Here is an 18,635-nt window from a genome sequence, read left to right as displayed (position 1 = left end):
AGTTTTGATTGCTGCCAGAAAGTCACTGTGCTTCACCAGCACTCCCTTAAACCAGAAACTTAAATGACTTTTAATTTAGTGTAGTAACATAATACAGCTTAGAGTAGAAGCAACTTAAAGAAAATAAAATGTTTAACTTCAACATACTGCAGTCACCAAGTTCCTTCAAGTAACAATGCAGATACAAATGGAAACCAGCTTCATCACAGCTATCATAGTGCCACAGGAATTCTAGAAATATTGTAATAATCATACTCAACTAACATATAACAAAGCAGTCTCACTTCACTCCTGGAAAATATAGGGCAGACCACAGTATACTTTCCAGAGTCACAGGATTTCAATGCTTACAACTACCCAGAATGAGCCAAGCAGTATCGGTGATGTTGTTGTTGTTAGGAGCCAATAAATAAACTAATCAACAAAAGAAAACATAGGATCTCCACAAACTCATCGACCTCGAAATATTGATTCATCTCCTGCAAAAAACAAAGTTTAATTTTCACTGGCCTCCACTTGTAATGACTTAATGTCATTCATGCAATGATATATTATTTCTAAGTGTATCCAAGTCTGGGCTTTCTACTGCATGCTTCAACATACATAAAAATCAAAAATGGTGCATAAAATTGCAATAATTTATTTATTTTGGCATCAATTGTGTCTACCCACATCAAAAAGAACGTTACATCAGATAGAGTTCCATTGTGTTCTATACTCCCTCTTCACTTCTTATAGCTTTCGGATTAGCACACAATTGAAGTAGATAAGCACAGGATAAAATGGCATTTAAAATTTTCCCCTCGGCATATGACAGTACAAAATGTGTCACATTTGGCTTTTTATATAGTACTATTTTTAAATCCATTCTGCCCATGCTAGCAATTAGAAAGAAGAAATGGAGCCACTGACATTCAAAACTACTTTTTCACTAGTCAAACTCCTCCGTTATCAGTAACTTAACATTTTGATGAAAACAGCAAGAAATGTGCAACAACAGTGAAATGTAATCTGGCCAGAAATATGTACTTAAGTAGGATGCACTAGGCAGAAAATAATAGGAGAATATGAAGATGTCTGAGAGGTGGTACTATATGGCACCACTGGGGTCAATGGTTTGCTTGTGCTATTAGTACGACATGATGTCACACTGGCTGGGCTGATGGCCATTTGTGAAAAATCTGAGGCACCCAACTGTTCAAACAAAATTTATACATGGCTTTTAAAGCCATACATTGATCACTGAACGTATCTGCCAGCAAAATAAATCAAAATAATTGCCCATTAATACACATATGCAATATTAATTAAAGCTCAGAATCTGTTGAGATTTCCCCCAAACACTCAAGAATTTACAAATTGGATCAGTGGTTGCAGAGTCAAAAATAGCATATTAGTCAATGGTTAAAATAATATTTGGAGTGTAGCAAATCCACTTGTCCTACATCTTAGCCACCCAGACCGAGGGGAACTGGTGCATAAACACATTTCATTCATGTACATAGTTCAACATTAAACCCAGTTCACAAAAATAACTATAAACTTTTAATAAAGCAAAAAGTACTGCAAGTATAAAGATGTGTAGATAGATAAACTGAGCTATTGTTTCAGGATTGTGAACTTTCACTAGAATCAGAAAATTTTAAGATGCAGAGAAAACAATTAAGAAAAAAAAGTCACTGATGGGGTAGGAGATAAAAGGAGTTACTAACAATGGAGAAAAAGGACAGATAAGGTAGTAGTGATGCTCACACAACCTACACAAATCCCAGCCCTCACAGAGGGCCTCTCCACTTCAAGCCGTGGGCAATTATTTGCCCCGGGTCACCAGCAAAAAGGTTTTACACTAGGCTTCTAGCACAGAAGCATACAGCTGTGCAGATGCAGTTTTAAATGTATGGAATATATTTAAACACTATAACCAGAACTCTGCTGGATACCAAGTACATCGGTTGTAGCACAAAGTAATTTCAATCAACCACCACCACTTTGTTTTAGAGGTCATCTTTGGAAAACCGTAAGAGTAGTTCTCAACAGGATTTATTTATAATTAATATGGGCAAGTATTCAAAATTTAGATAGCACTTTAGTCCTCCAGTCTTTTTTCTACTCTACAATGTGCAGTTAAACCAAAAATTATAAAGAGGGTTAACTGAGCAACTATGGACAAGACTGAAACAGCCAAAGTGTTTCAAAGTTTAAAAGGTTTACCACATGCCCATCAGACTACAAATTCCAATTTCCAGGCTTAGTACATCAGGAATTTCATCCTTTAAATGTGTTCACATGATGTAAAGGTCACATAGACAGGTTACAAGTCCACTGCTCATAGGATTGCAAAACTAAACTGGTACATTTTTCCAAAATATTCCAAATAAAACTTCTGTACACTGCTAAAACATTACGCATTTAAAAAATCATCTACAATTTAAATTCCTAAAAGACAGTGTCACTCGAAGTGAATATTTTAGTTCTAGTGCTGCCCACACATTCTAATGACTGGAGCAAAATGAGTAAACTGATGGATTTTAAAACAATGCCATATCAAAAGCAAGATACAGCAACTTCCAAATCATGACTCTTTAATCTAGACAGAATATGATTCTATAAAACTATTTAGTTCATAAAGAAAATTTCTGCTCTTTTTAAGAAAATGAAAATAGGATTATCACCAATTCCATCTACCGAAAATGAAAATTAAAAACATCCGCATTTTAGGCCAGCTTACATTTAGTAAGGTGTTAGTGGCCAAATGAAAAAAGCTGAAGTACTAAAATCACATCTTAAATTACAGTACTTCAGCAAAATGTTATTTTTCATATACAATTCATGAATTTAAGCAGATTAAAAAAGACAAGGGATGACTGCTGTTTTTAAAACACTGAAGAGACTAGACACGCTCTGCTCAGGCAGTAACTCCATTATCATTGTATCACGCAAAGATAGCAGCAGACTGACAGGAACACAGACCACAAAAACAAAGCACTCTGAGTCCCTTCTAAAAGAATCCAGTTCAAAAACAGAGACATACGATAATGAAGAACTTTGGTTAAAACACTCAATGATATATGTTAAAGCATCACAGTAAGTTACTACAAAGTTACCAGAATGAGAGTACAGTTCAAGGAAAGAATAAACAGATTAGGAATGATTATTCTAGGAAAACGAGTAATGGAGTTTGACTTAATAAAGATTTTTAAATTATGGTGGACATCAACAGAAGTTGAAAAGATTTCTGTTTGTAGCAAGCTTAAAAACTAGCCACCATAAATCTAGTGCGTAGATCAAAAGAAACATTCTTCACTCACACGGTGGTGAAAATTAGGAATTCTTGATCCTACTAGCAACCAGCATTAGACTTGATGGTTACATGAGGAGGAAAACAATACAAAATGCTGATAGGCTGAGATCAAACATCTAGAATCACATAGTGGTATTTATCCCATTGAGTAACCAGTTTTCTTTAAAGAAAAGCAACCCTATTAAACACACTCTCTAGAACATTCGCTATATCCCTACACTTGCCCCCCCCCCACCCGCCCATTTATTTATAATAAATGAATCATCCTCGGAACCATTGTAGCCATTATTCAGAATTTGCAGGCAGCAGCAAACTGCTCACCAACCAACCTATTCAATGCCCAAAATCAACTTCAAGTCAAGTCACTTTTATTGTTCACTTGCATGGACACCATATGACTCTATCCTTAATGACAGTAGCACAATGCTATACAGTACAGGCAACCTGGGTTCAATTCCCACCACTGCCTGTAAGGAGTATGTCTGTTCTTCCCTTGAACACATCAGCTTCCTCCGTGTGAACTGCAAGGAAACCAGGCAAAGACATACTGGTTGGTAGGTTAATTATCAACTGCAAATGGTCCTGTAATTAGGCCAGGGTTAAATCAGGAGATTGCTGGACTGCGTGATTTCAATGGCTGGAAGGGGCTATTCCACATTGTATCTCAATAAATAATAACCCTTTTGTGTTCATCAGGAGTAGAACAAACTTCGACAGCTGGCTTTGCCATCTGGTAAACAAAACATCTGACCAAAAAAAATCAAACTATTGAAAAACCAAACTTTTCAAGAGCAAAAGTAGGACAATTCATTTAAAAACTGATCTATTTACCTTGGTCCCTCACTGATGTTCCTCTCCAATTCAATGAATAGAGATTTGTTCTCGAACCAGATGCAATCTTCAGAACTGACACAGATTCAGTCATATGCAAGTTTTATATCAGGTGCAAATTTTGAAATGATGCCTACACTCCCAAATAAAATGGGAGAAGGCTCATGTGGACCATAAACATCAGATAATTGATTCCTGGGATGGAAGGACTTTCATTTGAAGAAAGACTGGATCGACTAGGCTTATATTTACTGGAATTTAGAAGATTGAGGGGGGGATCTTATTGAAATGTATAAAATTCTAAAGGGATTGGACAGGCTAGATGCAGGAAGATTGTTTCCGATGTTGGGGAAGTCCAGAACGAGGGGTCACAGTTTAAGGATAAAGAGGAAGCCTTTTAGGACTGAGATGAGGAAAAGCTTCTTCACACAGAGAGTGGTGAATCTGTGGAATTCTCTGCCACAGGAAACAGTTGAGGCCAGTTCATTGGCTATATTTAAGAGGAAGTTAGATATGGCCTTTGTGGCTAAAGGGATCAGGGGATATGGAGAGAAAGCAGGTACAGGGTTCTGAGTTGGATGATCAGCCATGATCACACTGAATGGCTGTGCAGGCTCAAAGGGCCGAACGGCCTACTCCTGCACCTATTTTCTGTGTTTCTATAATCATCTGACTCGGTGCTATGAATTCTTGTAAAATTCAAGTCATTAGCATAAAATAAAATATTTCTTAATCACACAGCGTTCAAGGCACAAATTTCCAATCACTCAGATAATATTAATGTTTACTTTTGTTTGGTTCATCTGTAAAAGACAATTTGCAACAAAGCAGCATCTCAATGCACTACTCTGATCTGAATAAAGCTTTCTTGATATGAAACTTCATTCTAACCATATCAAAATGATTCAAAACTAACATGTATCAAATTACAAGAGATTTTCCTGTTACTTACTGCATCCTTTCTCTCCTTAATACAAAGCAAAGTGACCTGCATCAAGTTATCATTTATTGTTACTGCAATCACAAATCCAGACAGCTTTGGGAAACTAAATTTACCATCGACAATAAGACATAGGAGCAGATTTAGGCCATTCTGCCTATCGAGTCTACTCCACCATTCTATCATGGCTGATATTTTATACCTCTCAACCACTTTCTTCTGCCTTCTCCCAATTACCTGCAACACCCTTACGAATCCAAAACCCACCAACCTCCACTTTAAATAAGCTTCGGTCGAGCAACACATCAAATTAACTAAATCCATTTTTGCTTGTTGCAAGTGAGCAATAAAAAGGCAGTAGAGAAATGCCTTTCAAAATCACTCCATCACAGAAACTGCTTATGGGGTGCAGCAGTGATACTCAAAAACTTATCAGGGGTATCACTTGAAGCTTTTGCACACTTTCTGGTTTACACAGTTCTGGATCTGTGTACTGTTTGTTTGACCGACTTGTGGGGATCTTTTTGGAGTAACAGGGCAGTTACCTGATTTGTTGTTTCTCCAATACAAGGAGGCAGCAGTATTGTCTAGCAAAACAAAACCATGCCAGTCTCCAGAAGCAAATAAAGAAGCCTCCATTTTCATTACTCCATCTCATCACCTTCACTATGTCCCTTTTCTCCCACCTACTTAGTGTGAACAATCTTAAGTAAATCTTTACCTAATCATATCATGTCCAAGGGTATGATAGTCAGGCAGATAAGTTATTGGGTTAGTAGGCAGGGTTCTGGACTGCTAATCAAGCAACATGGTTTAAAGTTTGCAGATGATATGGAGAATGGTGAAGGGGCACAGTGTTGAGGAAACAAGGACTTAGACAGTTTAGGAGAATGGGCAAGAGTGGCAAATGAAATACAATGTTGAAAAATGCATAGTCATGAACTTTGGTAGTAGAAATAAAGATGCAGACTATTTTCTAAATGGGGAGAAAACAAAAAAAATCTGAGATGCAGAGGGAGTTGAGAGTCCTTGTGTAGAACACCTTAAAGGTTAACTTGCAGGTAGAGTTGGTGGTGAGGAAAGCAAATGTAATGTTTGCATTCATTTCAAGAGGTCTAGAATACAAGAGCAGGGATGTGATGCTGAAGCTTTAGAAAGCACTGGTGAGGACTAACCTCATCTAAAAGAGGTGCTGACATTAGAGAAGGTCAAAGAGACAGTTCACAAGGATGATTCTGGGAATGAAATGGTTATCATATAAGGAACGTTTGAGAGCTCTGGGTCTGTACCAGAACTTAGAAGGATGAGGGGAATCTCATTTGAAACCTTTTAAAGGTTGAAAGACCAAGACAGAGTAGATGTGGAAAGGACGTTTCCCATGGTGGGGGAGCTTCAGGATAGAGGGACTTCCATTTAAACATACAGAGAAATTTCTTCAGCCAGAGGGTGGTGAATTCATGGAATTTATTACCACATGCAGCTGTGGAGGCCAGGTCGTTGGGTGTATTTAAGGCAGAGCTTGATAAGTTCTTGACAGGACACAGCACCAAATGTTACAGGAAGAAGGTTGGGTAGTGGGGCTGAGGAGGGGGATAAAGGATCAGCCACAACTGAATGGCAGAGCAGGCTCGATGCACCAAATAGCCAAATTCTGCTCCTATGTCTTATGGAATACCACAATGGAGGACAGGTGATTAAATAAATCCTGCATTATTAAAAATACACCAGTCACAGGATTGTCATTAAAACCTATCTGGTTCCTTAAGGCTTAAAGGAGGAAATCTGTGATCCTTACCCAATTTCATATTCTCATATTTCCATGATATTTAGCACATCAAACTCATACAAGCTCTGAAAGCAATTGTCAACCCTGAATATTTCCCGGTAACCTATTCTCCCTCATGACCATTAACACCATATTTCTCGGTAACCTATTCTCCCTCATGACCATTAACACCTCACTGACTCTCTGACTACCCAAATACATTGCAGTTGGGGGGGGGGGGGGGGGAGAAGAAGAGGTAATTTATGGCAGCCATTTAACCTACCAACTAGCACATGTTTGGAACATTGGAGGAAACCAGAGCAATCCCAGGAAAATCCACGCAGATGCATTCACTGTAAATGCCACACAAACAGCACTGGAAATACTAATCAGACCCCAAATCTCTCAAACTATTAATCAACACCATTGTTCACATAATCTGGAACAAAAATATAAAATATTCCTGTAATCTTGGGCTGTAAAATTTAATCACAACAAAATTCTGTAATTTGCAAACTCAATTCAGTTAACAACTTCTCTGTTCTGCAGGACAACATACTCAAGAAGGCACATCTATTCTGTCCTAAACAGCAGCTAATAAGATACTATTCCCCAAACATTCTGGTGCATTTATCACTAAACATCCGAGAAAGACAAAGCCAGCTATCCAAACTTCAGGAGGATGCATTTCTTTTAGGCAATTCACATCTGACTGTCAGCAGCACAGCTCATAATGACTACATCCGCTTGGTAATAACATCCTTTTCTTGGGGCCAAGTACGGGTAAAAGTGGATTCTGTCTGGAATGCATTACATTTTCTTTTTTAAATGATTCCACTTCCAATTTCATGGCTTATCAACAAGTCTGCAACCACACTTTTCTTCATAAAACACAAAGATAAGACATGTGAGTTCTTTCTTTCCTTTCATTCTCACCCAACCCCCGCCATCCCACATTCTACAAAGCCTACAAATGGAGAGTTTATTTTAGATTGTTTGCTTACATTGTGCATTTCCTTCCTCCTGTCTGTGAATCTATCTTTGAGCAAGAATCCAAAGATAAATTAAAATGTATTATGGCCAAGAATTTTCACTTAGTGCTTACACTGATAATCCTAATTCCAGTATTATATTTTCCCTGACAATTTTTTTTTAAAAAGTTGTTACATTCTAAAGATATTTTTCTTGTTTTAAAAAGAGCAAAATTGCTTCATTTCCTGTTTCCAGTTTCTCTCTAAATCCCAACAGTGTGACCAGACATCCAGGTACAAGATGAAATCAGGAAGTCACTTTGCCTTGTTTTTTCCCTTATTTGGGAATAAATTACACATCTGTAATTTATACAGTACATGCATGGAACTCACATAGAAGCCAAAGTAGATCTTGATGGATCCAGTCTCCTTATTCATCAAATCTGTTTTTCCCCCAACATCCACCATTCCCCTCCAAAACTTTGTATTGCAAATTTAAATACTTACAGCACCTAACCATGTATCAAGCAATCACTGAATCTTCACTCATTTCATATTTGCTGACCATTCAAACTCATTGGCATTCTACTTTGAAAATGACTTGGTCCTTCATTTTGCTTTCTCAAATTAAAAAAAAATGGATATTGATGCTTTTTAAGTAATCAAAGAACATAGGTCTTTCACAATATGAGATTGCTTCAAAGCATTTTTCATTCAATTAGTTGTGAGTGTGTTGGATAAATACAGCTGTCATTTGTGCGAAAGATTATGTGAACACTAAGAGTAGTAGTTTAAATATTTTTCAGTGGTATTAGTTGAAGACTAGCTGACACCAAGAGGAGTTTCAGTCTTCAAAACAGAGTTTAACTCTTTTTGGGGGAAGTCTCAGGTAAGCACTGCCACAGAATTTAGATATCAGTAATATGACATTTGACCATCAGCAGAGACCACAACTTCAAATCCTGTGATCTACATTATAGTTTTATCTTACATGATTGAAATGAAGATCCAATTTTTCACTCCAATACAAAAGCAATTACTAAACCCAAATCACACATGCATAAAGCTGTCAATTCTACAGAATAAAAATCTAATCCAATTTAAACTTGGATGTCATCAAGCTAAAATGATGGACTAATATCATAGCCCATGAATGGTGCTAAAGATCATTCCAGGAAGAGCAATTTCATAACTTTTTTTTGGAAGTGTGTTTATGTAATTCTATGCCAGCACCACTTTTGCTTCCACCACGGACTACCAGAACACCCACTATTGCTATACGATGACGCTAAAGATTAACACTGACGTTATTACCAGTGCATCAAGAACCTCCAGCTGATTACCGGGAACTTCTGCAGTCAGTATAATTGTCTTCCATTTGTAGTTTCCAAACAAATCATGGAAAAAAGAAATAAAATATTCTCCTGATTCTGATATCTTGCTCAGCTAATTTCTTGACAATGTCTTGGAATTTAATTCATTCGCGGAACAGATTTCCATTTACTGAATGACTTTAATCACGATTACACTTCATCCGCAATGCACTCGAATAATTCGTTCAGAATAACTTGAACGCATTTGGTTTTAAGAATAACAGAGGAAAGAACGGCGCTGTAGAATTTGTACACAGCCTGTTATTTAGATGGAAACTTCAGTCGAATTCGGAACTTATTAATGGAGCAAAGCAAATACCGCACATCCAGAAATAACATTTTAGTCACCTACGCGAAAAACGCCAGCACTCTGCAATATCTGACAGCAATACTTCTCATTAGATCATCATGTTGCAAGGAATAAGAAAAAGTTCATGGCAGTGAAAGGAAAGGGATGATGCAGAGAGAAATGAGTGGTCAGTGCTTTGGGGGTGATATACTTATTTTCTTTTACCTATCCTGAGATTGCTCCTCATACATCCTCTCCTTGCCTTCCTTGAACAGTCTGATTGCCCGCTTGGATTTCTTCATTAGGCTGTCGATATAGATCTTGAAGTATTCGTTTTCACTCAGGACGTGCATGCGATCCTCATACTTGGACAGAATGAGGCGGAGATGTTGGTAAGTGTCCGGCAGAATGTCCAGAATGTACGGGGGGCTGTTTTTCAACTGCAACTTGGAGTTCTGGCACAGCCTCACCACTTTGTCCATCAGCTTCCAGGTCTTCTCAACCATCCGCTTGTCGGCCGCCTGCTTCGGCGGCCCAACGGCATCTTGGATGGCGTCGATAATCCCCAAAATCCGACCCTTTTTAACATTGCTACGTGGATTCCTCGGCGCCGCCGCCATGTTCCTGCCTCTTTCCCCCTTTTCCTCAGGACTGCTTTCAAAAAAACTTCAAAAATATATACAAGAACTCCTCCCAACTGCAGCAAATAAATTAAAAACTCCCGAACTCACGGAAGGAGAGGGATCACGCGAAGTGCGGGGATGAGTAACAGCACCATGTGCATGCGCTGTATCCTAAGAGGAGGAGCTGTGTGTGAGATTTTTTAAAGGCCCTAACGCGACACCAAGCCCGAGCCGACTCGCCTCAACTCCGCACAAACAGAGCAGCAAGGAAGAAACGATCGGGGCGGGATAACCTGACTCGTGCCCTCATCCACCAATCCGCTTGGAGGATTAGTCCGCTCCGCCCCTCACACCCGCCCACTTCGCGCATTATCCATTCAGAAACAGGAGAGGGGGTAAAACTAAACGTACATCTGACTGACATTTAGAACGACCAATCCATGAGGACGGTTTTCACAAACTGCTTTCTGATTGACGCACACGGTTTGAGGCGGGGTCCATGAGGTGGAGCTGGGCTTGATTAGCATCAGGAATATCCAATAGAGGACGGGAACTGGGATCAGATCAATCAATCGGATTGACGCTTTGCGCGAGCTTTTTGTTGATAGGGTTAGCGAAGTAGTTGACAAAGACATTTGACCAACAGCCATCAAGTAGACAATCTCAGCCCCGCCCCGCACGCCTTTGTTGACTGAGGCGAGGGGGGGCTGTTGGTGGTAATGGAATGGCGGTGATTTGCTGTTTACGAACGCGAGCAATCTGCGAGATTCTTATAGTTGAATCCATGATAGCTATCTTAACCCCCTTAAAATGCCCGGCAGGCCCAGGCGCTTAATGTAAATTCCATTGATGAAAATGCGGAAGTTATGGGACGTCATTTTATTTACATCGATAAGAGCCAATAGGGTGATAAGTCGAATTGTAAACAAAGGGTGTAAGGACTTCCGGTCCGAGAGCCTCCCTTGTGGGTGCGAGCCGGTGAGGAGGGAATTTTGAATTGCAACCACCTCGGGTTTGTGGCGCAGGAATGATACAAACAGCAGTATGTATCCTTCAGTTTTTTATGGTGATCCATGAACATTTCCAATAATGGAGCAGAACTACCAGCATTGTCACTAGGCTCTTAAAAATATATGAGGAGGGTGCTGATTCCACACTTCTCCAGTTGTCACGGCCCTTGTACAGGTTCAGTCAGGTTATAAGAAGAATCAGATCTATTGTCACCGGCATGTATGGTGAAATTGGTTAACTTTGATGGCTGCCATATGTGTGTAATTTGTTGTTTTGTGGCGACAGTCAAGCTGTAAATTACAGTATAAATAAATAATGGGGGTTCTTTTTATTCCCTTATTTTTCTTTCAGAAAACATTCTTAACACTTTATTTTTATTATTATTGATATATTACAGTTCTGTTAATCAGTTTTATTTAATTCTCATTTAATTCTTTATTGTACATAATGACATATTGACTTAATGTGTGGTCCTGTTCTCTTTCTCTCTCTTTTACCCCACTCACTATAATCTCCCCCCAGCCCTACCTTTCTCTCTCTTTTATTTCCCATAATTCTCTACCTTCCCCCTAGCCCAGGGGTGGGCAAACTTTTTGACTTGAGGGCCACAAAGGGTTCTAAAATTTGACAGGGGGGCCGGACCAGGAGCAGATGGACGGAGTGTTTTGGTAATACACCTCATAAGAGAAAATAAAATATCATGGGATATGTAGAAAATATGTGCTTTAATTTCAGTTGAAAATGAACAAATGCATTACAACAAAATATCTGTCTTTGAAGTCCCATGGTATTTAGCTATTTATTGAAATGACTTTTAAAACACTGAAAATTAAATGAATAAAATACAGCTTTTTTTAATAGTAACAGTTATTATTTTAAAGCACTGAAAATTCTGTTATCCTTCAAGATATTATCATCATCACTCTACTCCTGACTGTCTTTATTTCAAAAACTGTAGGAGATGCAGGTCTACTTGTCCTGCTCCTTCTTATTCAATTGTCCCCTGTGCCAAAACTCGACAACGACCCGCACAATGACAGAACAGTGAGAGCGCGCAAGTATGCGGAGCGCATTATTTGATCTGGAGCGCATTTTTTATTTTGAGAACGTACGTGCACCACTACTCATGTCCATCACTTAACAGAAATGACATGTAACATGTAAGGCTTATGGAAAAAAATATTTTCAAATGCATTTTTTACATAACACAACGAAGAAACTTATTTTTAATTTCAATGGGAACAGTGTTGTTGGTCTCCCTTTTTAGCCAGCGCATCAAAGTCTGGATTTAGTTTTGTTGTGGCGATTCTCAGGATGGATCTGAGGTGTTGGTCAGTTAGCTTGGATCTGTGGCTGGCTTTGTTGATGTTCATGATGCTGAACGCCTGTTCACACAAATAGGTCGAGCCGAACAATGCCAGCATCTTCTGTGCCGTCCTCCGAAGGTTTGGAAACACCTCTTTACCAAGAGAAGCATAAAAGTCATTCAGTTTAAGAGAGTTGAACTTCTCTTTTAGACGGGGTCAGACTGAAGGTCGATCAGTTCCAGCTGTAGCTCCTCTGGTGCTGTTTCAGGATCTTGTGACAGGGGACAGGCCACCAACTGAAGTGACTTGTCAATTTTTTCAAAATCAGAAAAGCGACGGCAGAATTCTCTGTGCAGCGCATCCAGTGACTCGCTGTATTTTTTCACATTTGCGCCGGCCTCTTCCAGCGTGGCTAGTGTGGGAAAATGAATGAATAACTTATTCGAAATTTGCCTGGAGAAAAAAGCCAGCTTGGATTTAAAGGCTTTCACGTTTGTGTACATGTCATGCACAAACTGATCCTTCCCCTGTAGCTTCACGTTCAGTTCATTCATGTGTGAAAATATATCCACAGCAAACGCGAAGTCACAAAGCCAGCTCTTGTTGCTCAGCTCAGGAAATTCGCCGGCCTTCCTCAGTAACTCCAAAAATGCACCGATCTCCTCTTTGAGCTCCCATACTCGTTGAAACACTTTGCCCAAACTTAACCAGCAGACACGGGAGTGATAAAGTAGGTCCTGGTGATCCAGGAACGTGATGAACTGACGGTGCTGAAGTCCCCTTGCACGTATAAAGTTGACAAGTTTTACGACAGGATTCACAACATGATTCAGCTGTAATACCGATTTACATAGAGATTCCTGGTGGATGATGCGGTAAAGGAAAATAACTTCCTGGTCAGGATTTTCATTTTTCACTTTATTCTGTATTCTCCTCAGCAGGCCAACATTTTTCCCCGTCAAATTAGGAGATCCATCTGTGGTGACGTTGATAAGTTTACTCCAAGGGAGCTTCATATTTTCAATGACAGCAGACACCCGGTCATACAAGTCCTCTCCCCGTGTTTTTCCTTTCAGAGACTCCATTGTCAAAAACTCCTCCATTATTTCAAAAGTATTGTTAATTCCTCGGATAAAAATGAGGAGCTGAGCAGTGTCTTTTACATCGTTGCTTTCATCCAGTGCTAATGAATATAACGTGAACGACTCTGCCTTTTTATTTAAGTTGCTGGTTATATCTTCATCTATCAGTTCCACACGGCGAGTCACTGTCCTGCATGATAAACTGATTTTTTTCAAATTTGTCTTTGCTCTCCGGACACAATACACCTGCTGTCTCCACCATACATTCTTTTAAAAGCTCGCCTTCAGACAGAGGCTTGCTGGCCTTTGCTAATTTGAATGACAGCATAAAACTCGCCTTGGTACTTGAGTCATGAATGGCAGTTTGACGGTGAAAAAAATTTTGTTGAGCCTGTAAATTAGCTGCCAACCTCTGAGCATTAGCTTCCCGTTCTTTCGTTGACTGGTCACTAGCATAGTTGGCATGTTTTGTGGCAAAGTGACGGCTGATATTATATTCTTTAAAAACCGCCACAGTCTCTTGGCATATCAGGCATACAGCAGTTGATCGGTGTTCGGTAAAAAGATATTTAGTTGTCCACTCCTTATTAAACACCCGACATTCTCTATCCACTTTTCTTTTCTTAGCTCCACTCATCTTTACAGAAGGGGTGAGAGGTTGTAGCGGTGTGCTACACGCAGCGCTAAAATTACGACACGGAGTCGGTAACTGCAGTCGAAGGAAAAAACTTTATTCGAAATCCCCAGCCTCACTTTTAAGCCTCCCTCAACCTGCCCCCTGTGGCGCAGAGGCTCCAAAGCTCTGTGCTCGCAAATCCCCGCGGGCTATCTCCCTTAGCCGGAACGCTGGCTAATTGTGAGCCAGTTCAGATGTGCCAGGAAATGGGTCACCACAAGGTCACAAAGTAAAGCGCAAATGTGGAGTAATACGCTGCACCTCAACAAAGGTCAATGTATATAGAGTGCGTCATCTATTGGGAAAACGCCAGAATTGTGGGGAAAAAACGTTAACAAGGTTTATTAATATAATTTCATCAAGATCTGCGGGCCGGATTAAAAAGCTTAACGGGCCGCATATGGCCCGTGGGCCGTAGTTTGCCCATGCCTGCCCTAGCCCATTTCCCTCCAAGCCTATCACTTCCCAGCTCTCTACTTCATCCCTCCCTTCACTTCTTATCCCCCCTCGACCATCCCATGTTACTTCACTCCTGATGAAGGGTTTCGGCCTGAAACGTCGTCACTACCTCCTCCCATAGATGCTGTCTGACCTGCTGAGTTCTGCCAGCATTTTGTGTTTTTATTGATTTAATGTATCTTTTTTGTTGATCTTCAATAATAATTAATAAAAAAGATTTTTAAATGAAATGAAATTGTGCAAAGGAAGGATGGCAAGGCAGTGTTCATGGGTTCGTGCACCGTTCTGAAAGCTGATTGTGGAGGGGAAGAAGCAGCTCCAAAAACGTTGAGTATGGATCTTTGGGTTCCTGTACCTCTTTCCTGATGATCATAATGAGAACATATCATCACAAATTAAACTGATATTTAACGACACCAGCATCATGGAATTCCTTCCAGCATCAGTTTCCCTTGATTTAGCCACTGATTAGAAACTCAGTCATAATTGCCACATTGCTCTAGAGTGGCTTGGAGATTAGCTTCCTGCAAGCCTTGCTTCCCCAGATCCTTAAAATCCATCATTAGGTACAAGAAGGAATTATCTTTTATACCTATCCAGATGCCATCAATTTACCTGGATGACAGTAATTCCAACAACAACTAAGTTGCTTGACATTATCCAATATTTAAAGCACCAAACACTACCAGCGGTGTATTTTGACAGTGGTCAGTGCCGTCTACAAAATACACTAAGGAAACTTGTCAAGTTTCACAGTAACATGTCACAAATCCATGATCTTCGTCACACACTGGAGAGTGGAAACACCACTGCTTCCAAATTCCCTTGTTAATTATATAAATATATCAGAAGTACTTCATAACTTCACTTACCTAACAATAGCCGAGTGCAATGGCTGCATCAACGTAAGGTGGCGGTTCACTGTCACCTTCTCAGAAGAATCTAGGGGTAGTCAGTTAATACTGGCCTTCCACCAATTTCACTCTAATACAGAAAATAGTCTAGACAGATTCTATTTCTAGACAGGAGAACATCAAGGAATCAGATAAATGACATTCAGGTGTTTGCAAGGAGACAGAGGGAAAATGCAAAGTAGAAGTAAAATTTGTGAAAACTTGAGAAGGGAATTTAAGCATAGTAGCAGGATGACTGAAGAGACACATAGTATGATTTTGAAGATCAGATTAAATTAATGTCATTCAGAAATCTGAGTAGGACCACAATGTGATTTCTCTTTTAACTGGGAATACTGAGTCTAATTGTAGCATTAATCATGGTAAAGATTCACTAATGAGATTGAAACTGAAGATAAAATCTAAAAGCTTTCCATTCTTTATCTCTGTTTCTTAGAAACTGATTCAATTACAAACTAAAACATTACATGAAAATGTATTGAAATTGGAATAACCACATATGCAATTGTATCCCAATTATACAACTGTAATCCTTATAAAAACAGAACATTCTGGAAATACACACAAGGTCAACTAGTTCTGATAAAGGGTCTTTGCAATGTACTGTTTGCTCTGTTTCTCTTCACAGAGATGTAGCCTGACCAGTTGAGAATTCCCAGCTCTCTTTAAATTTGTAATTACTTTGATTTTTATTCATTGTAATCATTGATATCACAAATGGAGTTGCAATATACATATTAAGGACTGAAACTTAACAGAGAAACATTTTTTGCTCCTAGGATTTACCTAGGTATTACACATAAATCATTTGTCACTAATTTTAGACACCTGCTGAAATGTAAATAATTCAAAAATATACTGCAAATAACTTTATAAAGCAAAAGTAATTCAGTTATGATATTTTTCTCTGTTATTAAAACAGTGTCATCAATTTCCTTAATTTCAGGAACCTTTTAAAAAATACCATGAAATTTGTCAACATCATTTCCTGAGCAAGCACCAGCGGGCTTCCTTCTGTAATGTTTCTCAGTTTATGGAACAGTGCCTGCTAGCAGTGAAACATTTTGTGTTGGTTGCATCATTCCTCGCAGCTCTGCCCTCAAGAAATCCTTAAGGGTCAAACAACTATACAGGCAACAGTCTTCCGGCTATTGAGAAGTGATGATGTACTGTTGAGTGCCCAATGTTGAGGGAGGTGAAGATGTGATCAATGGAGTTGTAAGGACTGGAGCACCTTTTCATACCTGTGAATTCAAAAGGCACATTTATCAAAAAATCGATTTCCCAATTTGCTAAAGAACAATTATTTTTTTAATTATTTTTACTCCAAGTGGCAATGAAATTGTCCTTACCACAGTCCTCACCGCTTTGTAACATTTGGCAAAAGTTGGTGTGAAAGTACAATATTTGTATTATGTTAATCCTGTTCAGATTATAAGAAGTAAGAGCAGGAGTAGGCCATCTAAACCTTTGAGCCTGCTCCACCATTCATTTGGTGTATGGCTGATCACCTGTGCACCATTTTCTTTGGCACTGTTCGCATATATATCACTGTACTCCAGTATACAGAAATGCATAGATCTCTGTTTCAAATGAACGCAACAGAGTAGCCTTCTATGCTGGAACCAGCACAGAGGGTATTTCCTATGGTGGAGAGCCCAAGTTTAGAGGGCACAGCATCAGAAAAGAGGGGTGTCCTTTTAGAGCAGGGATAAGGAGGAATTTCTTTAGCCAGAGAACGATGAATCTGTGGAATTCTTTGTCACAGGCAGCTGTAGAGGCCAAGTCTTTATTTAGGGCAGAAGTTGATAGATCCTTGATTGGTTAGGGCATGAAGAGATACAGGGAGAAGGTAGCAGATTGGGGCTGACAGGAAAAATGGATCAGCCATGATGAAATGGCGGAACAGATACAATGGGCCAAATGGCCTAATTGCTCCTGTATCTTCTGGTCTTATGTAATCATAAGCAAAGCAAGCTGGCATCTTTAGAAGGTTAAGGATGTTCAGCTTTTTGCTGCACGCTAATAAACTTCTACAGAAGTATTGTTGAACGTATCCTGACTGGATGCATCGTGATCTGCTGTAACAATTTGAACATGCAGGAATGTAAGATGTTGCATGCAGTAGTGGATTCTGCCCAGTATATCACAGGCATGGCCCTCCCCTCCATTTATGGTATCGACAGTACTGTGCAAAAGTCTTAGGCACATATATTTAGTTAGGGTGTCGTAGACCTTTGCACAGTCCACTTTTTACTTTATGTATTGCATTGTACTGCTATTGCAAAACAAAAACAAATTTCATGACCTGAGTAATGATAAACCTGATTCTGATATGGGTCTCTTTTGTGGAACTGGGCAGGGAGAAGGGAATCAGAGGGAGCAGGAAGCACCAGAGATATATTCTGTAATTATCAATACACCAATTGTTTTTAATCAAATTGCCTTGCCTGGTGTCTCAGAATGGGGAGTGTCTGCACCATGCCAACCCTCCCCACTCCTGGCACTCCTTCTCTGCTACTCATCCCACACTCCTCCCGTGGTACTCTACCCTCACTATTCCCAACATCCTTTACTCCTGCCAGATTTACAAGCTCACTCACAGCTCCACATTGACAAAAACAGTACTGTGCAAATGTCATAGGCACCCTGGATATACATAGTGGTACAAAGAAGTTTGTGAACCCTGTAGTTTTCTCTATTTCTGCATAAATATGACATAATATGTGATCAGATCATCATACGTCCTAAAACTAGATAAAGAAAGCCCAATTAAATAAATAACACAAAAACATTTACTTGTTCTTCTATTTATTGAGAAAAATGATCCGGTATTACATGTATTTGTTGGAAAAGGTATATGAACCTCTGGGGTAATGCCTTCTACAAAAGCTATTTGGAGTCAGGTGTTCCAAACAATGAGAATGGAGGTGTGGTTTGTAGAGGTGCCCTGCCTTATTAAAAAAGCCGCACAAAGTCAGGTTACTGGCAGAACCTGCACTTCTCAAGAAAGATCTGTTTATATCTACCATGCCCCAATCAAAACAACTTTCATAAGACCTTAGAAGAAGAATTGTAGAGATGCATGAAGCT

At 39.4% G+C, this 18,635-nt stretch overlaps 1 protein-coding gene and 1 long non-coding RNA gene across 7 annotated transcripts in view; one reads left to right on the top strand and one right to left on the bottom strand.

The window, feature by feature from the left end:
- The window catches only part of cblb (Cbl proto-oncogene B, E3 ubiquitin protein ligase), a 155,624-nt gene extending 145,276 nt beyond the window's left edge, over positions 1-10,348 (bottom strand). For all 3 annotated transcript variants that reach the window (XM_059968523.1, XM_059968524.1, XM_059968525.1), the window contains exon 1: positions 9,696-10,348. In XM_059968523.1, coding sequence (XP_059824506.1) covers positions 9,696-10,090 — 395 coding nt within the window. In that variant the 5' untranslated portion in view covers positions 10,091-10,348. The remainder of the gene's footprint in view (positions 1-9,695) is intronic.
- A 602-nt stretch (positions 10,349-10,950) lies between these two features.
- Positions 10,951-18,635, top strand: part of LOC132393386 (uncharacterized) — a 67,065-nt gene continuing 59,380 nt past the window's right edge. For all 4 annotated transcript variants that reach the window (XR_009511859.1, XR_009511862.1, XR_009511861.1 and 1 more), the window contains exon 1: positions 10,951-11,135. This is a non-coding gene — a long non-coding RNA (uncharacterized LOC132393386). The remainder of the gene's footprint in view (positions 11,136-18,635) is intronic.

The sequence above is a fragment of the Hypanus sabinus genome, chromosome 4 (assembly GCF_030144855.1).
Source record: "Hypanus sabinus isolate sHypSab1 chromosome 4, sHypSab1.hap1, whole genome shotgun sequence".
In the NCBI taxonomy this organism is placed as follows: domain Eukaryota; kingdom Metazoa; phylum Chordata; class Chondrichthyes; order Myliobatiformes; family Dasyatidae; genus Hypanus; species Hypanus sabinus.
The sequence above is the reverse complement of the archived record's forward strand: the minus strand, read 5'-3'. Positions and strand labels throughout refer to the sequence as shown.